The sequence below is a fragment of the Triturus cristatus genome, chromosome 3_2, assembly GCF_964204655.1.
Source record: "Triturus cristatus chromosome 3_2, aTriCri1.1, whole genome shotgun sequence".
Taxonomy (NCBI): Eukaryota; Metazoa; Chordata; class Amphibia; order Caudata; family Salamandridae; genus Triturus; species Triturus cristatus.
The window spans coordinates 589,491,964-589,515,491 of record NC_140584.1 but is presented as its reverse complement, the minus strand read 5'-3'; the positions used below and the strand labels follow the sequence as shown (position 1 = coordinate 589,515,491).

Here is a 23,528-nt window from a genome sequence, read left to right as displayed (position 1 = left end):
GTTTGCCAGGTGGTGTTTTTTAAACCAGGCGCTTGCTTAGCAATCTTGCTGTGAGGGGGACTATAGTAGCTCCTTTCACAGCATGGAGATCCTTGCCAGGCATATGGGGATCTCTTAATAGGGCAGGCAGTACCCGACCGGGGTGATGGAGGCCATAGTCTCTGTCCCATGGCAGACCATTGGAATATCAGTCAGGTTCTAAATGTCTTGCCCAACACCCTGTTAAAAAAAAGTTACGTTTACTATTTTCGAAACCTTTGTATCTGCCTCCGCCAATTTACATTTCAGTCTATCTCGCTCTTGCAGAGTTTTCTATCCCTACTTTCTACTTTTGTCACTGGTTTCCTGTTTTTCTCCTCCCTTTCTGGCTTTCTTTTACTCTGGATAAAAGTCCGATGATAAAAACAAAACAAAGTGCTGGGAAAAAGGAGTGTGGGTGACAACCAGCGTAAACTACTGGCACAAATGGTACTCTGTTGGAGAGGCTGCATAAAGTATCTGTTAATATTGCAGTGGCAGATTGCACTGGTTTAGCATTTGTACACATTTTAGCAACAGGATACAGTGGGAATTAACTTAACAAATTTGTGTAGGACAAGCAATGTCAAAAACGAAGATATGCCCTTGATCCTGGGAGCACAGGGCTTTACATATGGTTTGTGAAAGAATGAGGAGAACTAGTTGCATATCACTGTAGAAATAGGACTTGAATTGAGAAGTACTGTAAAATGGATGTTCTTTTGTTATGTGCTCTCCTCCTTGGGAGCGAGACATCTGAATGGTTGTAAGGTAGTCTCATAGTGGCATGTCCCGTGGTTCTAGTTGCTTGTTTATGTATGAGAGATGGTATTTTCATCAATTGCTCGAATTTTCATGCCGAAATCTTTCTTTTTTTTTTTTTCTAGTGAGCTGAACAACCTCCGTGGATGAAGCAGAACGCCCTCCGTTACAGAATGCGAGAGTGAAATGCAAGGATGATCTGGCTCTGTTGTAAAGGGAGTCTCAATCCCAGGATTTATATTTTATGTATGTTTGTGTGTTTCTACCATTTATATAAAATATAAATCCATTCAGTCATAGTTTACCGTGGTGCTAAGTGGAGTGACCCTGAGCTTGCTCTAAATGCAGAGTGGGATATGTGCCTATCCCTGCACTACTACTCGCCCCACACCACTGGCAGCTGCTTGGAATTTGCTGCCTTTTATGTATTTTTTTGTATTTGCAAATTCAGTTTTACAGCTGCTGGGGTAGGGGTTGAGGGAGAAGACTGACATGGGGGCCAATCGGTGCCTTGCTTATGGCCTGCCATATGTGCATGGACAAAGCTTTACATACACTCCCTGATTCGACTTGTGCGCCTCTGCAGAATCTAGGGTCGATGTCACTTGCCTGTGGGATGTCAGCTGACTCTTTCACAAGATATGCGTCCCTTGCACTCTTATTTGAGTTCTGCGAGTTAGGCATTATGTTCAGTGAAGTAACCAGTTATGAAGAGGTTGGTGTAAGTACAGTTCAAGTCGCCTGGTAGTGTAGGGTGGAATGCCCAAAGAAAGTATGTTCTTGCGAGACCTGGGGTTGATGGGGAATGGTCGGTCTCCCTTCTATGCACTTGCCCTACCCATGGAAGATCTCCAGCAGCTCTAAATAGAAGGAAAGATAGCCATTTGCAGTCGGGTCTAATCCAGGCCAAGTTCCAATGTTTTCTTGGCACATCTTTGTGCAGGAGGTACTTGCTACACTTGTAGTCTACCCTGTAGGTTGTCCTTGGAAATGTATTTTTGACTTCTTCCTTGGGCACCCTATGTTATGAAACGGAGAGTGGTTCTTGGATCCAGTCTCCTTGCAGGACCACACGCTGTGCCATCCTCTTTCAAGTACCTGGGTGCTCTTGCCATTGTTTTTGCCTCCTACTCTCTTTGAGCTGTTTCCGAGGTTCCGGTTAGGACCTTTACCTCCACTCAGAGTGACGGCGAATATGGACCGATGCTTAGTAATCACACTAAGTCGGGTCTAAGTCGAGTCATTGCTGCTAACTTTACACACTTGTTTTTGTCTCTTTAAATATTTGTATTTTTAATCCATATGTCTTTTTTTCTTAGGGGGAGGGGGGTTGTCTTGTGAGTGGAATAGCCTGTTTGGGATCATCGGATTGTAAAGATCTCTTCATTGTATGTCTGCACAAATGACACCGACATTTGCTCTTCCTTTGAAATACTTTTTATTTTTATTTTCGTTTTTGAAAATCTTTATAATAAAACTGGTACCTTTGTAACGTTTGTTTTTTGTGTGCTAAAGATGTCTCGTCCATTATTGTGAATGTAAAATTGAGTGTTTTGTGGAAAAGGTTTTCATCAGAATAACGGTGCTTGAATAATATGGATTAGTGTTGGAACAGTTGGATGACAGGAGAAACTGTTGGGGCCTTTGAAATCAGCTCCACCTAAGAAAGAACTAGTTTTTTTTTTTTTATACTTTTTCCCCATCATGTGCATGTTGCTCCTGCATTTTCCCTGGTTGTCTATAGAATTTATGATTAGAAAACTTTGAGGGGTAATCCTGTGGCAGATTCTTGAATAAACATCTTCAGGGTGGAATTTGACACGTGGAGGATGGTGAAGATCTTTGAACTCTCATATGAACCAGGTTGTTCTCAAAATTGTAATAAAGAATATGGAATTAACACTACAAAGATGTGAACAGAACGTTAGCTACAAAGTACTTTGAATGTTGGTGAACCTGAACGTGATAACCTGTGAGGTAAATGCCATAAGAAATGCCACTAGTTTAATACCACTGGATGCCATAGTCTTGTTGGGCTTATGAGCCGCCTCACCATTAAGTTGTAAATTAATTCTGCAGCCCAAAAAAGTGATGCTTAAATAGTGTTTTGTATGGAAAATCGTCCTCTGTTCTTCAGACTTGCAGGGAATGCACCTGGATGCCTCACTTCAGGGGTCCACACCTATCTCACTTTGCTGGCGAAAAGATTCTCAAAATCCAGAGGCAATGCATTTAAGATCACCTATCCTCCAAATTTATCGAAATACTTATTGAAAAACTTTAAATGCAACATCCATGGAGAATTACAGAAACCTCTTCGCAGACCAATAGCATTGCAGTAGGAAATGGGACCTTCAAAATAGACTTCCTCGTCTGCACATGTGGGTCAGATTTATAAAATAATCTGCATGCCTCCTCCATGTCAAACATTCCCTTTAACTGTGTATCGCACTACCACTTACACAGCAACCGTTTGGTTTTTCATTGTTAAAAATGGGAAAATAATGTTCCAAGCAAATGAAACCGCCTTGGCCATAGTCGACCAGCTCTTTCCCAATCTTAAGCCATTCTCAGACTCATGACCATCTCTTTGTGGACAACTGCTCGCATCCTTTTTAGTCTCTACTCCAGGCAGACCACTAGCCAAATCACTTCACCCTGCCCCGCTCACACTCCACCAGATCACTAACAACCAATATTAACTGGCCAGCGTCCCTATCCTAGCACTCTGTACAGTTTCCACATTCTCACAACATTCCTCCAATAACCCAATGTTAATCAGCCAACTTCCCCCCCCCCCCCCCCCTTTTTTGCCCACAATCCACCACCCCACTGCCAATTGTCCAATCTTAATCAGCCACTCTCCCAAGCTCAGCACTATGTACCTTAACTACCTTCCACCTATCGGCAACTATGCACATCGTATAGATCACCTCTTCTTGCTACCCCCCCCCCCCCCCCCCCGCCCCATCTCATTTTTCCAACCACTGGTACTTCTGAATCACAAGTCCATCCCAATACCTAACTAGTAACTTCAACTCAAATTCCCACCTTCCATCTTGGAACTCCTGTGCTCTTTATTCCATCTGACGAAGAAAATCCATGTCCTAAATCAAAATTTCTTTCTGCTCCGTGATTTGCTTGTAAGCCACAAATGTTGCTTACCACAGCATCAACACTATTCTCTCAACAGCCCACAGAAACTCCATATTCCCAGACTCAACCGTTCCTTTAGACTTCCTCCCTCGATGAGAAAGGCCTATCCGTGCTCATCGGCTACAAAAATCCCAAAGCCGCCAGCGAGCAGCCTACCCATTTCCACCATCATCACGAACTGCATACTCCCTGACCCTTCCGACATGGCCACCCAAAATTGCTCAAATCGTATCCAAGTGCTCCTCGCACCTCTTGAACACCAGTACCTAAATTCACCAGCTCTTCTCTCAGATGCATACTCCATAAGTGCTCCTCAGCACTGTTTTGAGATTTCGGAAATGATGGTTTCAACCAATTTCAGTGCGTTCTAGATCACTTGAGGTGAAATTACAACTTTTGTCGACAAAAGCATGGAGTTCTTTGCATCACAGTTAATAAACTCCAATAGCCGATTCTACTTCGTGGGTGACATCATACTTTGTTGGGGTACCAAGGGCAGTGAAAATGATCTCCTGCATCAATGCGAGAAACCCACATAATCCATGGGCCTACTCCATACCACATCATATCCAAACGTCCTCACTGAACAGCCGGTGATCCCAAACTGGTAGATTAGGCTGTTCAGATAATTCCCCTCACTGTGACCTTTTACCAGTATCAAAACCCTCTGTTCACCCCAAAACAAAATCTGTTTTAGTGATGCAAAAATCATCAATTTTAAGACCATTGTGAACAAGGCTCACTCAATGTCACCTCTTTACATCCCCAAATTGACTTCTGATAGTCTTCTAGATTCAGATTACTCCCCTTCTTTGGTTTAGCCTGCATAGCACTTGCGCTGTGCTTGAGAAATCTGTTTTTAATATATCCAGCCTCCTCTTTTTTAGGTCTCGGCTCGAAGGCTGCGCTTGCGCAGTCTTGCTCCGAGATTTAATGTTTTGGAGTGGGGCTTTAACCCACCCCCCCTTTTTTTTTTTTTACCTCTTCTCCATTGGCTGGCCTCTAAAATACTGGTCAGCCATTGGAGAAGAGCATGGTCTCTCCAAACAAGCCCCGTCTTTTTCGGATTCGGGGGCGTGTTTTTTCGATTCTTTCTCTCCTTTGGAATGTAAACATTCCAGCCAATGGCAAGAGGAGAGAAAGAAAAACACGCCCCCGAAAACGCCACTGCGTTTCTTCGAGGCATTTCTGCTTCACCTCGGAGAAAGGCGGTGGTGTTAATGGCGTCCTCTCCCCCTGCTGTCGGCTCTCAATGCGTCACGTCGCCGCTTGCACAGGTATTAGCATATAATAGTTCTGGGCGTTGCGTGTCGGTAACTCCTATCATGGGCCCAATAGCAGTCTAGCGTTCACAATATTGCACTCTCCCGCAGGATGCACTCCGCAGCATGAGCGGTAAGCCCGGTTCTTGATTTGCCAATTCCTTCCTGTAGTGTGAGCAGCAGCACACACGGCACTTTCTAGTGCATGAGCTGGAACCCACGCTCACCCTGTGCTCTGTCTCCGCTCTGGATTTTGGTGAAGTTGCAGTGTGGAGTAGGCCGCCTATTCGCCTGTGTATTGTCACCAGACACTGCCACACTTTTTTACTGCTGCTTAATTGTGTCCCACGGACCGCGACCCAGTGGCGCCTGTTGAATATAGGAGGGGGGGAGTGACACTGCGCCGAGTCCACACACCACCCGCAGCCGCACTTACTTTATAGCGAGCTCAGTGCGATCTCTCTGCGGCGCTCGTCTCCACTTTGACTTTGCCTCTAAAACGGCATACGCGGCAATCCTATACTATCCTCATATATGGCCTTTATAACGAGCAGACAGGCAGGGGTGTCCTGTTAAACAGTTCCGTGCGCAAGCAACTCACCCGGTCCAGGTTTTTTCCGTTGCACGCTGGAATTTGTAGTTCTCGCTCACCAGCTATAAAACCAGGACAAGTCCTAGAATTAAAAGAAAAGTAATGGAGTAGAGGAACTTCTCTATCATAGAACTATAAAAAGTGAGACCTCTACAAAGACATGCGCTCTCACTGCACAACTATTAGTTTATGTTCGCTTTCTCCTTGTTCGTTGTAATCCGGGCCTTAACGTGCAGTGAGATATAGTTTTTTTTTTTTTTTAAATATCACTAAGCCTCGCAAGAATGCTCCACTACCAAACCTTGGAACCCATTAAGACACGGTACTCTTACCCACTATTCCACTGTGTCTGCCTCTACCCAGGTAGGCTCTAAATTAGCCTGTACCCAGACAGCTAGACTGAATTTGGGGGATGGGCTAGGCGCAGGTATTGCCTTTCCCCCTCCCTTCCATTTTACTGGCATCGTGCTCTGGTTGGCTGCCATGAGTTCAAAGTTTGTCCGCCGAGGACTTTGTGCACAGGCAAGTTTGGAAAACAGGAGGCAGAGTGATCTCGCTACGTCCGTATGACTCCCACTGTATTTTAAGGGCGTCCCAAAAAATGGTACCCAACCAGAAGTTTTCTATTGCCTTCGAATGGGATGACTGCTTTCTCTTCTAATTTATGGTTGGTTTCCAACCGGTATTACAGTGCCTTAAATGTATTGGCTAGTTTCGAGGCAGCGGAAATGTAGCCAACGTGTCACTCCCACTCCTAGTTACTGATTGGCCATCAGGGTACCCGGCTTTGGCAATGATTGGCCAAAAAAGTTATCACATCCCGCGATTTAGAATGTGGCGCGTCCTAGCGTTTCTTGTCGAAGCAGTATAAATGAAGCGCTAAAGTGATTGAGGTGAGGATCTCTTTGGGACCGTGAAAGTGCGATTATTTTGAGGTCGATGTCGCGGAATACTGAGGTAGCCTGGCGAACGAAATGATTTATTGACGGTAGATCTCGGTGACTGTGGCTCTGTGTGTGTGGGGGTGGCTCTGTGTGTGGGTGGCTTTTTTTTGTAGGTGGCGCTATGCGTGCTGGGTCTGTCTGTGTAGGTGGCTCTGTGGGTGGCTCTATTTGTGTGTGGGTTGCTCTGTGTGTGTGGGTGGGTGGCTCTGTGTGTGGGTAGCTTTGGGTGTGTGGCTGTGTGTGGGTGCAAATGCAATAGGTCTCGCATTTGAGAGTGATTAAGCTATTGACATTGTAAATAACAATGCCGTTTCTTTAACCCCTTGAGTGCCCCGCCCTTTCCACGCCCTGTGCCGGGAGTTTCATTAGCGGGCGGGGTTCATGACGAGAGAGTCTCGTCATGGAGCGCGGTTGCGCTGTGCCCATGACGAGACTATCTCGTCATGGGCACTGAAGGGGTTAAATGTTTTAAAAACAAACAAAAATAATGTCATGAGCAATGCCAATAGCTTTAACTTTAACAATGCCGAGACCATTGCATTGTAAATGCTTGTTCTGGCTTCTCATTGGTTCCTGTGCTTTCTTCTTACTTTTCCACCATTTCTATTGGCCGTAGCATATTTTCTTGCATTTACCAATGCTTGTTGCTCGTCTGCTTCTCCTATTAGTTTCCCGTAGCAGAAATACTGTTAACATCTGCTTTGGTGGAATGATTTTTCCATAAAGTTGGGTCTCTTTTTGCTTTTTTACTCCTGAAGCATATTTATATAATAATCTATCACCTTTAGAGACTAAGTGATTTGCATACAATTGCAGGATGTTGCGCAACCAAGACTTGAACGAGGATCCCCAGCTATTGTCAGTAGCTCTGGCCACTGCACCACGTCCTCTCCACTCGTGTGTTATTTGTCAAGGAGCTCTTTCCTTCTCCCGAACGATGATTAATAAAAACAGCTCTTTACTTGTCACATAGGTGAAACCAATGCATTAGCAATGCTTGTGAATATTCCCTAGGTGTCAGACTGATTCCAAAGATGTTCAATACTACCTGTACGTGCTGCTAAGTGGTACTGTGCAGCTTCACACTAACCGGTTTCTGGAAATGATGTGTGGGCCTATATATTTGCTACCCTTGCACAGTCCGCTCCTTTCCACGCCACCAGACACAGAACGTACTCTGAGTCCACCCTCTCACTTTTAAATGAGCCATCACTGAACCCCCTGGTTGAGCCACCAAAGAATCCACTTCCTAAGCTATCGTAATGCATAGGGATGCTTAAGGTCTTGACCTCCAGTTCTTCACCTTGGAGGTAAAAACTAATGTGCTGACAGAATTCCTCCAGTCGGGGCAAACATCTTCTGAGACCCTTATGCCATTCAATGAGGCACTGACAGACACCTTGTTGGGAGCCTCAGCCGAGCTTTGCTTTAGCCTCTGAGGCAACAGACAAATAGCAAGACTCCATTGCCCTGCCCCAGGTGACCCTGCGCTCCTCTCTCGTCACACTTCCCCTGAGTGTTTAGTGGTGCAGGTATCGACGAGTAGATCGAATCCCAACACTTTTCCGAATATCCCACCCAGTAAGTAGTCCAAAAGGATGGAGACTTTTTGGGAATCAAGTTTTCTCTTCCGCCAACCTGACTCTCCAGTCAATAAATGGAGGCTCAACTCCTCCCCGGTAACCCTGAAGATCTCCAACCCGTACTTGCCCAGCGCGCCCAAGATGGTCGTCATGCGGCCAAGCTCATAAATCCTTGTGGCTTGGACACCACACATTCCCCCAAGGGAACCAGTGTTACCGTGTGTGGCTGTGATCAACCCGGTTCTCTGGGGGTGTCCAGTCCTCCCTTATGGGCATGCTCTTTGACTACGACTTGCCTGTTTGGGGACAAGGCTGATACTGCTTTACAGCGATGTAAAGCTACTGCACGCTTGCTGGGCTTTTCTGCCCCATCTCCCCAACCTTACCACTCTGGTTGGGCTCTCCTGTACCATCAGCCTCAGTGTGCAACCCATCAGTTTTGAGGTCCTGGTACCCCAGACCGAGGCCACAGTCAGCAGACTGCCAAAGCCCCACCTGCAAACCACTTTAGCGTGCCATTGGGGAAGCGCAACAATTCGGCAGAATCTAATGATTCTAAACATAGTTTGTATGGAACAATAGCCCACATTGTCAGTTCTGTCCATATTTTATCCCCTTAGGTTCTGAAACCTGGAGAGAAAAATGTTAGGTGCTGTGGACGATGGTACTAGGTACTAGGCCTGAGCTGCCGCTCAGTATTTCAAACAGCAAAACAGATTTCTGAAACTGACTGAGCTAGAGAACACAGTCAATTCAGTCTGCTTACTCCTAAAATGTAATTTCAGAGATGACACAGAGGCGGTCCAGGACCGTATGGTGGATTTTGGGACAGGGATGTCTTCTACATCTCAAATGGGTATTTACCCGTCTTGAGTCTCCGACTGCATGTGAAACTGCTATCCAGATTTTATTTTGACCCTGTCCTGCTAATCCAGTGTGGGCTGTGAGATCCAGTACCTGTCCTGCAAAGGTGCACAAAGTGTACCCCGTCCTAGATCGAAATTGACTACTGTTCTTGACCTCAGTTCATGAAGTAAGTGTCGGTATGATCAAACCGTGTTTGAATTTATAGTGGGCGAGACCTTTTTTTTTTATTAATTAAAAAACACATTTTATTAGGGTTTTCGTTGAAAAATTGGACAACAGCCCTACAATGGCCTGTGGGAGAAAAAGGATAATCATCACGAAAGTACCAGCATTTTTACCAATTTTCAACACCAGCCAAACATGCGGGTGATACAAATAAGACAAACTGCAGACAGTTGTCAAGCTCAAGACACAGTAACCTAACCTATTTGAAGCAGGATCTGGTAATAGCGTGGATAAGACTGATCAGGGAGCACTTGGGAATATGGGGCACCTCTCAAGGGTCTGCGGGTAGCAGGGGGGGAAGCTCGATTCCTCGGTATGAAGCTCATTGAGTCCATATTTTCTGATGTTTTGCAGGGCATCCCCGGACTATAAATACCGCAATCTCTGCCCCCATATTCGGACTTCTATTTGCCCAGGGTTGGGGGAGATGTCGCCTTCCATAATTGTGCAATGTCCGTTTTGGCAAAATTGATGGCCAGAAACAGTAAATGCTGCTTGTATTTGTTACCCCCAATGTTGTCTGTGCTATGTAGAAGGAAAAGGCGCCGGTCAAGCAGGAGCTCTCACGAAAGCACCTCATTAAGGCAAGACCGAATTCTGCGCCAACAGGTTTGCCACGCCGTGCAGCTCCAGACTGTGTGAAAGAATGTCCCATCTTCACGGTCACACCGCAAACCTGTCGGGGACTGGATAACACCTATCTGCCAGTCTGGTCCGTGTATAATAAGCCCGGTGTAGGTATTTAAACTGTACCAGGCGGTATTGTGTAGAGACTGCCGTGCCCCGTGGGCTAACTATAGCTTTAGCCGTCATCATCATCTGTCAGGTCTGGAATGTCGGCCTGTCACGCCAGATGTGTCTTGTCAAGTCGTCGGTGTGAGTCGTCAGGGTCTGGTATATTCGCCTGATCTTGTGGAGGCCAAGGTCGCCCATTAGTAGACGGCCTTCCAAAGAGAGGAATTCCGGAAGGGTCTCAAGCGTGTGGATCAGAGGAGTGAGTGTATGATGCAGTTGAAGGAATTTGTAAAATTGTGATTTGTGAAAGTGAGCCCCCAGACCTTTGTCTTTGAGAGTGTGGTCTACTGAATCCTCTTGTGAAAAGTTCTGCTATTATGTCAAATGCAAAAAGCTTGCACTGACATTCTGAGTATTTGCAGAGTGTGCAGCACACTGTTCATTGTAGTAGGAGTACTAGTGTCAGTGGAATCCATTTTGAATTCCCCTGGTTTAGCATGGTACGGGGGGGGCAAGGGGAGCTTCCACAGACATTAAGTGTATGTCCTGCACATTTCTGTGGAGACCCTGACACTAAAGTGATCAGGATGGAGACAGGGCTACCATTAGAATTTTCATGAGTGTTGTTATCAAAATGCTTCTGGACATCACCCGAAGTCTAGCACTTGTTAGAGCTGCTGAGGGTCTGCCTAAATGCAAAAGAAATTTATGTTCTTGCTCTGAAAGGCAACCCGTGTACCTGGTCCTGCAGGAGGAGAGACAGTCCATGAAAAGAAGCCCAGGGTGTTCTTGGTGAGTGGGGAATCCTGAAGTAGCTGAGAGAGAGCGCGAAGCCATTCCTCACCCATAATCACCAGGGCCCCCTCTTCTGTTGCAGCTACCATTGTAGACTGTCACTGTGCCAGCAACCAATCCAGAGGGCCTAGTGCTGCAGCTGCCACTGTGCCTAAGTTTGAGTGCGAATATGTTGATTGTACTGCCTGTGAGTCGCAACCATCACTGAGCCGATAGTTCATGAAGAGACAGTTCTGCATTGAGACTGCCTGAAGAGAAGCATGGTCAAAGCGAATAGGTATTGCCTACAAATGCTATTCACTGTGTTTTTAGGTCTCGCCTAGCGTTGCAGCGTGCATGCTCTGCGAGGGCTATTGTGATTGAGATTTCAGAAGGGGACTTGAAGCCCCGCCCATCATTTTTATTGGGTTGCTCCACCGTTTATGCTAAACGCTGGCTTCCCATTGAAAGAATGCTTCTTGGTTATCGCCCGGTCTCCCTTTTGGACAGCCAATCCGGACTGGATCGTCTGCTCGACGGCTGACGTGAGGGTATTTCTTATCTATAGGGGGCGTGTAGTGACGATTATGTTTCCGAAGTTGGTCTATGAGCTCTACTTTCTTTAATGATTTTTTTCCACTGCAGGCACGCACAATGCGCATGGCGTGCCTTCACATTCTTAGTTATTTTAGGTAAGTTATTTTAGCAAAGTATCTAAACTGGAATTGCAACGAGAGGTTTTGTTGTGTATGTGTTATTAATTGCAGACATTAAAGGGGCAGAACCCGAGACACTTCCTCTAAGCTCTATGAAGATGTTGCGGCTGCCAGGCTCCCACCCATTGAATCGCTTTGTAACGTCATCAAGAAACCCTGGAATAATCTTTGACAGTAATTTAGACGTTTTGGCTCACATAATCCCTCTGTCGGAGTGCAAACTTTATTCCAATTAAACTCTTACAGGTCCTGCAGCTATCAGTGGGTGTGGTGTGACGTTTACAGACCATTCTTCTTTACCTAACACGTTCCCTGGTACCACAAAGCGGTTGCTTGTCCGCTACTAACCGAGCACATGCTTTCCCACCACACTTGTGCTATGAGTGAACCCAACCCCCCCCCCCCCCCGAACTACTAACAGCAACACCTCCCGCGCGGCACCGGAAACATAAAGCAATGCGCGCGCGCGGCTGTATCACGTCATGCGCGCCTCTCCAGAGTGGGGTGTCCAGAGCATGGCAGAATGTGCGTCACCACCCAAACACCACGGGTGAGAAGGTGCGGTGTCCAGCACGGCAGTGTGTTGCCACCCGACACCATGGTTGTGCGCGAGGTGTCCAGAACAGGGTAGAATGCGTGTCACCACCCAGAGCACGGCAGAATGGGTGTCTTCAACCTGACACATGGGTGGGCGTGTGGTGTCTACAGCACGACCGAGGGCGTGTCACCACTATGGGTAGATGTGCGGTTTTCAGAGCACAGCAAAATGTGTCCTCATCCCCCACACCACAGGTGGTCGTGCGGTGTCCAGGGCACTGCAGAATTTTGTTCACCACCCAAACACCATGGGTGGGAGCATGCGGTGTCCAGTACAACAGAATGTTTGTAGCCACCGACACCACAGGTGTGCGTGCATTGTCCAGAGGGCAGAATGTGTCACCACCCATAGCATGGCAGAATGTGTCACCACCCAGAAGCCGAATGTGTGCCTTCACACCAACACCATGGGGAGGACGTGCGGTGTCCAGAGCACGGCAGAATGTGCGTAATCCCCCCCCCCCCACACTGCATGTGGTGATCAGCATAGCAGAATGTGCTTCACCACCAAACACCACAGGTGGGCATGTGTTGCAGTGTCCAGAGCACAGCAGAATGTGTCACCACCCCGCCACCATGGGAGGCCATGAGGTGTCCAGGGAATGGCAGAATGTCACTACCCAACACCACAGGAGGGCGTGCAGTTTACAGAGCTGGGCAGAATGTGTGTCAACAACCGACACCATGTGTTGGTGTGAGGTGTGCAGAGCACTGCAGAATATTTGTCACCACCACGGGTGGGTGTGCGCTGTCCAGAGCACGGCAGAATGTGTGTCACCACAGGTGTGCGTGTGGTGTCCAGAGCATGGCAGAATGTGTGTCGCCACGGCTGGGCATGCAGTGTCCAGAGCACACCAGAATGTGGCATCACCCCGACACCAGGGGTGGTTGTCTGCAGTGTCCAGGGTAGTGTGTGTAAGAGCAGGGTAGTGAGTGCATCACCACCCAGTGCACGACAGAATGTGTGTACCCCCACACCACGGGTGGGTGTCGGGAGCACAGCAGAATGTGCGTCCCCAGCCTCATATCACAGTTGGGCGTGTGGTGTCCCGAGCACAGCCCAGTGTGTCACCACCCCAACAACATGGTTGGACGTTCTGTGCCCAGAGCATGGCAGAATGTGTGTCAACATGCAGCTTCTAAGGAAGCATCTTGTAAATTTCTCTGGCAAATTTCCCTTTAAGTTTCCACCCAGTTTCTCAAAATGATCCTGTTAACACATAGGTAAAATACATTGTCATTTACAATGCCAATAGCTCTAACTAAAACAATTGCGAGACATATTGCATTTTTAATGCTTGGTTGCCATGTTGTACAGCTGCACAACATGGGCGAAAGTTTTAAAACCTGTTGCGTGATAGCTTTTTTTAAAATAACTTTCAGCCATGTTGCAAGGCAAAGGCGCTGCTATGCAACATGTCTTAAAAAAAAAAAGTCAATGGCACCTATGGACTTTTCCAATGCTTGTTGAGAAGGCCAACATAAAAAGTTGAAAGGGGGTTTATAGCTTTTTGGCACCTTTGGTTTTATGGATGTTTAATACTCTTTTCAGAAAATGATACAACAGAATGGAGGATTTCAAGTGATCACCTGAGTTATATGTTTATCAAAATCCAGGAAATGCTATGCCTAAGGTATAACTGGTACATACTCATGCGCCTTGCATCCTGAGCATCTCACAGGCTTGAAACTGTTTAACAACCAACCAGAGCAATAATATCCAAGGGACCAGAGGAATAGGTAGGCAGATGAACAGCAAAAAACACGTAACACTGAGGAGTACAATGCTACTGATTGCAGTGGAGTAAAGCGATGTGGCGCAGAGTGCAGTGGTATAGGATGCAGAAGCATAGAGTGGTGCAGAGTAGATTAGAGTGGCATAAAGTGCGCAGAGGCCTAGAGTAGTGAGGAGTACAGTGGCATAGAATAGAGTGGTGTAAAGTGCAGCGGCGTAGAGTGAAGTTCCAGAAATGGGAGCAGTGGATGGACATAAGTACTTGATCTATGCACCAGGGGGAGGGGGGGGCAAACCCAATAAGAGGACCTGATGCCAGCATGCTGTGACAAATGAGACAAAGGAAATGAGAGCAAGACTGAAACTAACAAATGGTTAGCCATGGGCACTGTATGCGCTGTGTAGGTGAAACCTAAAATAGTACACAAACCAAATGAAAAGTACAATTAGGAAGGATGCGCTTGAGGCCAAGCAAACATGATGGAAAGTAAAATACAAAGATAGGGATACATCTCTACAGTCGTAAAGGGGAGGGATTGAAGCAATATAACAGCCGAATAGGCCACAGATTTCAGTGTGTTCGCACATTTCACTAGAACTGCTAGAAAAGATGTGCACTCTAGTTGAGTGTTTAGACGAAAATAACAAACAAGCGCCATATAAGGAGCTGTGGAAGGACAATCACAAGAAGTGGAATTGAATGCAGCACAGGACAACTAATGAAAAGAAAGCAAATGAGTGACAATGAAGCAACCAATGGTAAGCAATGGGCGGCATCGAAGCAAATGTCTTACTAGCAACAGAAACCCCAAACCGTTGCCACATCTGACTTGTTAGGTCAGAAGACACTGGAACTGACACAGGTCAATTAATGGGGGGGGGGGGGGGGGGTGATCACTAGTGTTCTGCACCTAGCTTATGCTTCTACCCTCATCTGTCACACGAAAGAAAGGGGGGGAGGGGTGAAGCAGATACCTTAGGGGTTATCTACATTTCATTATATCCTATAGGGGCTTATACAATCCTATAATAGAACCACCTTTGACATTTTTATTTAGAAGAAGGTACTTTAATCACACAGCATTTCTAAACTGTAAACAGCCCAGTGCTAGTCTTTTGATCTCTTACCCCAAAGGATCTGCCTCAGAAGACTACAACTACTTGCCATTGTCCTACTCCAAGAGTAAAGTGCAGAAAGAGTTTTACTGTGCCTGGTTTGAAGAACCATACTAGGAGGAAACAGGTCACCCGTGGCAAATCACCCCAACCACCATGGCTGATTCCCCGTTCAACCCCCCACCCCTTCAATGGGAATGGACGATGGCTGTAGGTGAAATATGTTATGATGAAAAAGGCACTGTCACCCATGTGGGTATCTTGGTGCTACTGGGATCGCTTTAATTATACCAAAGCCCACACACGCTGAGAGGGCAGTGTAGCATAGCCACACAGGAAAGGTTTGTAAAGCCTGTGCGTGCCAGATTTATGCCCTAAATCTTAAAACTGTCTATGCAATGCACACAGAGATCAGTATAGTAGAGACTAGGCATACATTGATAGCCTTCGAAAGCTTTTTGGCATCACTCTGAAAATTGGAAGGAGCTGAGAAGATGCTGCTTGGACACCAAAGGTTTTCAAGCACTCAGTGGCACTTGAAGTTATAACATAAGTTCTCCTTCAGGGGATCTCCACTGATAATCATTGAATAGTCCTAGTTTTTCAAATATACCTTCTTTTGTGCTCCATTTTCACCTTGTGGACTGCCATGTTTTCACGCAACATTCAAAACATTTTGCAGTCAGCACAAATGACACCATGTGGCGCACCAGATGACATTGCTTCCTTCTGCCACTCTAGTAGATTTTAAACTCGAGCTGCAGTTTTCTCAATGTAAGCGGTCGCAACCAGTCGCGATTCCCCGCGTTGAGGAATCTTGTCGAAAGGCGGTCTAGCACTTGGAAATAACTGTAGGGGACGCAAATTCTTGCTCGTGTTTGGGAGCACCGGTGAGAAAAACTCCGACAAAAGCCAATTCGCAGAGATTTGCCAGGACTCTGCATTCTATGAGGAACGCAGCATGGTCGAAACTCCACTAAATCCACCAATGGAGCCGAATTATTTGCCCACCCCAATAAATAATCTGAGTCCAATCCCCTGCTTTAAGGTTTAACTTGGAGGCTATGTGTACATTGAAGGCAGATTTCCTACACCACCCAAGAGGGAAGTAGGTTTTGTCTCTCCTGGTCTCCATGGAATCCTGCATCTTTCTGGTCCCACCTCCATGAGTTCATAGCAGGATGGTCTAAAAAAAACGAGTGGAGTCAGTTCTCTGACAGTTTGGAGATCACCCTTTTGCTCCAAGCAGCATTTTCTCTCAAGTAGTGGTGTCATCCAAAGAACCTCCTCAATGGAAAGGCTTTTTATCAGATGACAGTGCCTAATGGCTCCCTCACATTTTGCAGTACGCACTTGTATCAACTTAATATTCAGAAGCACAGCCCTCAAAAGAAGTGATTCCACAAATCTGCAGCAGCTGAGGGATGTACACCCGAATGAGGTTCTTTTCTACCATCCTCTAGGATGGAATCGCGCTTTATTCTGATAAACACAACTACTATGTATTATCTGAATCTGCAGGTAGGAACAAGGTCGAGTCGTGCAACTCGGGAGCCCAAATTCGCTGGAATTGTTGATAACCAGAGACTTGAGGCTCACAGCAGTCCATCTCCTAGGAGTTCAGAACAATCAAGGAGACTCCCTAAGCTGACGGATTCCCCTAAAACCATGAGTGGGTCCTCAGTTCCCAGCAGCTGCTGTGACTCCCCGCTCTCGTCCTGTTCGAATATGCTCCTGTGAGTTACTGAGCTGACACGCTTGTGTTGATGCACCTGCACCCAGTGAGTGGTACAGAGACTTGAAAAGGCTTTGAGCATTTCCAGCACCCTCATAATGAAGTGTTGCCCTCTACTGATAAAGGAATTAATCCAGAAACACATCTAGAGATACACAGGTTGTACAACAAGAGTCAACAACTACTAAAGTGAGTGTTATCGTGCACTGCATTTACCATTATGCATTGGTACAAACTGAGGTCTGGGATGAGGCAGTGTGCTTCCACCCTCCTATATCCAATACTCTCTAGATCAATATCCTTTCAATCTCTTTTAAAACCAGCATTGGCAATGCCAGGTCTCACCTATCCATAATCTGTTGGGAGTAGTGGCAACATATGGTGTGAAGTGATAGTGCATCATGTCGAGTGGTGTGACATGCCACAAAGCACACCAACACCACTTCAGGGGGGTCATAACCACTATATGATAATTATGCTACTTACCCTGTAATCCTCTGTTCGTTGTATGTAGTGCAGTAGATTCTTATACTCTGCATATTCTTGCTATCTAGTGTTAGGATTGGTTGTAAAAAACCAACTTCGAAAATCCTATGTCACTGTGGACCTGAAACATGGGACCCTGCAGTGTGAGGGCATACAACACTCAAGAAAGTGACTGCTAATGGGAAAGCGACCTTCCAAGAACATGTAGTGACTCAACAGGGGCCCTTAAGTCTAGCAGGGACAACATTGAGATTCCAGAAGAAAGCACCCTTGGTGGAATCAGACGTTAAAGCCCTACAAATGACAGGGATATCGAAGGGAAGATCATATATGCAGCAATGGCAGCTTGGTGTAGCCTAACCCTCCCAACTTTAATAACTGTAAGAGGTAATAAATGGCTTGCACTTTTGTGTTTTAGTACAGTAATGGGCAAAACACTTCCCCATAGGAGGTGTGCATGTTTTCTGAGTATATCTATGCACTTAAGGTAACTAGGCAACAAGTTAACCCCTTCCATGCTGCGCAAATTCCGCCGCTGTGCTGACGGAATCTTGCGCGGGCGTGGTCATGACGGAACGGTTCCGTCATGAGCACAGCTCAACCGTGGCTCATGACGGAACCGTTCCGTCATGAGCACCGAAGGGGTTAACTAACCTTTAAGAACCCAGGAGTCAATCCCCCAGATTGAGATGTCTAGGGTCTTACCTTGCTGTGGGTTTAAGTGAGGTCTGTCCTGGGGGGGGCATCTTGTGAGGGGTAATGGACATTAGGAAGGTTTGAGAACCATGGTTGTCTGTTATACATTAGGGTGACCAGGATGAGGGATGTTTGCCTCACCTTCCTGACCACGTAGTTTCAATGAGGAGGGGAAGAGTAGCCAAATATCCCATATCAGTTCCTACACAGAGCTTTGCCTGTGGTCTGGGAGTTTTGATATTTAGCAGCAAAGTTTGGGCGTTTTAAATTTCCAAACATGGCAAAAAGGTGTGTCTGGTTAAGTAAGGGAGTAGGACTTGTGGGTGGAGTTCCTACTAATGGACTTTCTGCTGTGCCCTACCTAGCAGTTATTGTCCACTTCAGGAAGATACTTTGCCAGGAGATGAACTCACATATCGAGGGCTTAACATTTGTTGCATTAGGACCAACATCGGGAGGGGGGGGGGGGGGGGGGAATTGTACTCCCACCTCTGCTGATAAAACAAGGTCATGTTGTCTATGTGCACAGACTACCATGAATTGAATCTGCAGAAGAAAGCCATTTAACTAGCTGTTATGGTCCAACAATTCCAAGTGGTTGATGTGGAGGCCAGTAGCTACAAACCCAGAACTGGCATTGCAATGTGCTCCCCAGCCAGCTATGGATATACCAGAGGCAACAGTCACCTGCAGAACGGAGTCTGCACAGGGCTGCACTGCAACAGATGGTTGCTCTTCTGCCACTGTAAGTGACATGTGCGGGTCCTTACTAAAACTAGAGTCTCCATTAAAAAGTCTAAAATACGCGTCTGTCCGCTAGGAGGAAAGCTGTGCACTTAGTTGGGGATTGGCCCAAGAAACAGTTGGCTGTGGAATGCCATGGAGTATGAACCATAGGCTGTTAAACACAGACACTGCATCATGTGTGGACCAGGTGCCTATGTAAATGAAAGATATGAATTCCATTCTTTCAGAGGTGAGCGGCTACCACCATGTCGCTCTGGTGAGGCCGAAGGGCAGCACCATAAACTGCATGGTCCACACACCATCAAGTAAAGTCAGATCTGGTGAGCTACATTAATTCTGATGTGAAAGTGGCCATCTTTAAGGTCCAGGGCAGCCATGAAATCACCTTGCTGCAGTAGAGGGATGATATGACAGGGTGGAGGATTAGCCCTGCTACTTCTGCGGCTCCAGCTCCTTCTGGTAGGCGCTCCTGCCCCACCTCGTGGGAAGATGTACTTTTTGTTCTGCTGGGAATAAGTGCAGTGTGGCCGAAAGTTAGAGGTCAAAGGATTGGCGCTTGATTCTGAAGTTTGTATTTCCATTGTGATGCTCCGGTGTTGCCTGTACTACAGAATCTTGCTGTTAGATTACAGGGCTTCTAACGATTAGAATCGAATGGAAAGGGAGCGACTTTAATTTCAGTGACAAGTGGGAAATGCCCACTTTGAATATTTTTTAAAATGTTGGGGGTTGAGCTGGCCTGACAGTCAACCAGGCACTAGTATGCGGGAAATAAAGTACAGGACGAGCATCCAGAAGAAATGCAGATCGTCACGCGCAATTACTATTTTCCCACAAAAAAAAAAAAAGAAGAATGTTCACATCAACTTCTTTACAAGCTCAAATTCAATAAGAACTTCACCTACCCAGGTCTTGCCACCCTCCCCCGAAGGAGGTGACCGTATACTCCCTTCCAGCAGGGCTAGCATCCACCGCCCCCTTTCCAAACCAGTATCATGTTTGGATACCCCTTCCCAAAACAGCACTACTGCCTAAGCGAGTCGGCTGGTCCTCGACACCTCCACGATACACATCACGCAAGTACAATTCTGCCCACGTCTTCTACACACTCACCCTTCTAAACAGAAACCGTGAAAACCACATTCCACCTCTAGTTCAAACTCGTATACTGTCCTGTTTTTTTTTTTTTGCAACAAAAAAACCCTGCATACTGGTTTATAGATATGTAGAGTTTCCTATACACTGGGATCATGGGTCGGAGCCCAGAGCACCACAGCAAATGCCATGTGGTCCGCAAAATCACTAAGGAAAGTTATGGATCAAGAAAAGCAATGCATTACAGGCCTAAGAGAAACAATGCACACATTCATTACTTCAGTGGAAAGAGGTAAACATTTAATTTTAACAGTTAGAAAAAATTGAACAAAACAAAAAAGTGGCCATTAAAAAAGTATTTACAAACACCTTCATAATTCACAGCTTGAATCCACCCCCCTCCCTCGTAGTAAAACCGGAATGCAGTGACGGATATCACCCGAAGCCAAGGACAGACAATTAAACCAGGTCAGCGTTTTAAAACCACAACAATTTTAAAAGGATAAAAACAGAATGTAAATGCAATAGTTTGTCCTGATGCCAGCTGCTACCTGCAAGAGTCTTGAGCTGGTGAGTTTTAGTAGCATGGGCAGGTGGCTCCAGGAATGGCACCAGACTTGTCCAACAAGACATTCTTAACCTCTTTGCAAAAGGGTCTCCCTCCCAACACCCGTGTCCAAGGACAGCCCCGAGAGAAAACTCCCAAGAACCGTATAGTGGTTAAGGGGGGTGATTGGTGCAGAGTGGCTGTGGGCCCCATCAAGCCACTCCTAAAGTAGATACCAAGTGTCAATCTAGGCTCCATTAGGACGCGTCTCAGCTGCGTTGGTGCCGTTTAATTTAAGTGAGGAATGAAGTGTCATGTCTGGGAATTGCAGAGTGAAGCGGGTACAGAAACCGTTGTGCTGTTAACAGGGCAAAATGTTCTGAAGTGGGTCCGGATGGTATCGTTTGTGGCCAGGATGCTGAGAAATGGCACCATGGTGCAAGTGGTGCTTTGTGTCAAGTGTCCAGGTGCAAGAGACCCAGGGTTTCATGAGAGGGGAGGAGTGTCCATAGGCCTAAGCCCGTGTCCAAAGTACACCTCAAGGGGCGGCTTGAGTAACCTCCTCCGCTTGAGGTTCCACCGGTGGACGCTCTTCCGATTCTACGGGTTTATCTGGTCCCGCCTCCTTTGCCGGCTCTGCCTGCGGAGGCTCTGGGTTATCCGTTGCCGGCTGGGCTACTTCTTCCTTCACTTCATCAGTAGCCGCCTCAGGCTCCTTCTCGGGTTGCGGGGTAGTGGAGGGTTCCTGCTCGGTCGCAGCAGCTGGCTCTTCCTTTCCCTGTTCCGGGACAGAAGCCACAGCTGACTCGGCCGCTTTAGCCTCCTCCGGGGCAGCCTCAGCTTTATCATCACTAGCCACCACTTCTGTTGCAGGGGCCTCTTTCTTCGCCTTGCGAAATGAGATGCTTCCCAGCTTGAATGGTTTCTTGAAGGAGAAGCGTTTCTTCTTTTTGGTGACTTCCTTAGCAGGGGCAGCTGCAGCCTCTCCTTCTGGCGCTGGTTCAATGGCATCCCCTGAACCCACCTCCGCTTTGGCATCAGCTGCTGGTTCAGCGGAACCATTGTCAACAGCAGAAGAGTCTCCGCCGTCAGCCTTGGGGGACAGATCCCCGTTGGTCTTTACGTGCCCATTCTCCTGTAGGAGGAAGAAAAATACAAAATCAGTAACACAATGGATCAGGACCGGCTGCCAGTGAGCCGTGACCAATAAGATATCGAAAACAGACTAACCGAAGTTGCCACAATACTAACGAAGGGCGTGGCACGGCTACATACGACAAACAGACTACGTGTTAGCTAAAACAGCCACCCCCAGTAAGTAAATAGGAGCAAGTAAACTTAAACCTCTGGCGGAGAGGAGATAATCCACTCACCCCCAAGAAAAGCCATTCCTTTAACTTTGCTCCTATACCCTCCCGCCACCTCCCAACGCGCTCATTGGGGCCGTGGCATAAAAAAGCGGCATCTTCCGTCTGACCCTCCCGCCCAAAAAACACCCAGGGGCCAAATCTAAAGGCCGCGCCCAACAAGTCCTCAGTTTATGAAAAGCGACTAGAACACTAAACGAAATCCCATTAGAGAAAACAGGCACCCCCACCAGACTAAAACCATGGACCAAAGACATCCACTGCAAACACTAGAGGGCGCTACGACTAAAGCCGCCATCAAATCAGAGTAAGAGTACCCACAAAATGGACCCCTATATACGTAAACCTATTAGAGGCACAACGTGAACACGCGCCAGGCCCTAAGACACCCTGAAATTGGGGGTAACTATGATCACACACACACACACACATCACTGTAGAGGGGTTACAAGGGAAGCGCTGGCAGCTGCACCCTCTTGGGTGCAACATACGGGACATTGCGCTGCTCCCGGCTGCGTACGGAGCTGGCCAATCCGATTTACATGTTAAGGCGCAAATCATACGTATAAGACAAGAGGGCGACGATCCACCAACCATAGGGATGCAGGCTATGGACGCGCGGCCACCCACGAGACGACGCAGCTGGCCGCCGACAGGAGGCGCGCGCGCCCCGCAGAACTCCATCCCTCTCTTGAGGAACAAAGAACGACGCCTCGGCGAGCGAGGCGCGAGGAGTGGGCGATGTGCGGCGTGAGGCCGGGGTGTAAACGGCGGCATGGTGGATGCCGTCTTGAAGGCGTGGTGTCAGAACTATTACCAGGCAAGCCCGGCGACAGTCTGAATTAATGCTAGAAAGCGATGTAAAACACATAGGCGTGTTGAGAATATGGTACAGTGGGGAACAGCACGCGGGAAATCGTCTGGGCGTGGGCATATTATCGCGGACTCCCCTTTACGCGTCTCTCGTCTCCCTATATGCACTCGTTTAACCCCCAGACGAAGCCCCATGTGGGCTACTCCACACCCGACTCACCTCTCCGCTTTTTGGGTCGGCGTTCGCCACACCCTGGAGGACGCAGGCGTTTTCCGCGCTCTTGGAGTCGCTGCTGCCCATCTTCGGGCTCTGGCTGTAGTCGGTGGACTTGGGAAAATCTCGACGCTACTCCCGACGAGCGCGACTATCTTACAGGATTTCGGCGCTGCACTTGGAGCCACCGGAGGCGGATAGTGCTCTGTGGCGAGGAGGCTTGCTTTCGTGTGGGACCGGGGTCTCGGTACTGCGTCCTCTCCTCTCACACAGCTTTGATCACAGCGTGGGGCGGGCACAGCCTTTAAAGGCTGCGCGCGGGCATTTAACAAGTAGGCCAATCAGAGCCCCGTGCGGAATGAGGGCGTGGTCGTAGCTCCGGTCGCCACTGATTGTGCAGCCCCTTTCAAACAACAACATGGGGAGCAGATGGGGGAGGTGGGGGCTTAAGGACGGTGAAGGAAGCAGGTCTAGTCGAAACAGCTCCTGAGGAGCACAAGAACCGAGTCGGTGCTGGGAAGAAACAGTTTTAGGTGCAAAATATGGCTAAATTGTTTGCCGCGGGGAACTTGGAGAATAGGTCTCAATAACATTGAATGAGCGAAAAGGCAGGTGGCTCATGGGCTGTAGGGGCATATGGAGTGTCGAAGTACTGTATGATTAGTGGCGAAGTACAGTTTGTACGGGTCATTGGGATGTAGCATGGAACGGTCAGTGTTATCTCTGTGTTTAACGGCGAGGCAGTG

At 47.4% G+C, this 23,528-nt stretch overlaps 2 protein-coding genes across 2 annotated transcripts in view; one reads left to right on the top strand and one right to left on the bottom strand.

Moving 5' to 3' along the window:
- The window catches only part of HDAC1 (histone deacetylase 1), a 207,262-nt gene extending 204,986 nt beyond the window's left edge, over nucleotides 1-2,276 (top strand). Inside the window, exon 14 of the mRNA XM_085648399.1 lies at nucleotides 906-2,276. Within this exon, the coding sequence (XP_085504525.1) occupies nucleotides 906-930 (25 nt within the window). The 3' untranslated portion in view covers nucleotides 931-2,276. The remainder of the gene's footprint in view (nucleotides 1-905) is intronic.
- A 17,843-nt stretch (nucleotides 2,277-20,119) lies between these two features.
- Nucleotides 20,120-23,065, bottom strand: MARCKSL1 (MARCKS like 1). The gene is made up of 2 exons (XM_085648398.1): nucleotides 22,789-23,065; nucleotides 20,120-21,523 (listed from the first exon to the last, which is right to left on the bottom strand). Exons 1-2 carry the CDS (start codon nucleotides 22,867-22,869, stop codon nucleotides 20,927-20,929), a joined length of 678 nt encoding a protein of 225 aa, XP_085504524.1. The 5' UTR covers nucleotides 22,870-23,065; the 3' UTR covers nucleotides 20,120-20,926.
- Between the last annotated feature and the right edge of the window lie 463 nt (nucleotides 23,066-23,528).

What these genes read in the sequence shown, in the direction of transcription:
- MARCKSL1 (XM_085648398.1), bottom strand. Translation starts at nt 22,869, where the DNA reads ATGGGCAGCAGCGACTCCAAGAGCGCGGAAAACGCCTGCGTCCTCCAG. An exon ending in CCGACCCAAAAAGCGGAGAG is followed by an intron (nt 21,524 to 22,788) that starts GTGAGTCGGGTG and finishes TTCCTCCTACAG; the next exon opens with GAGAATGGGCACGTAAAGAC.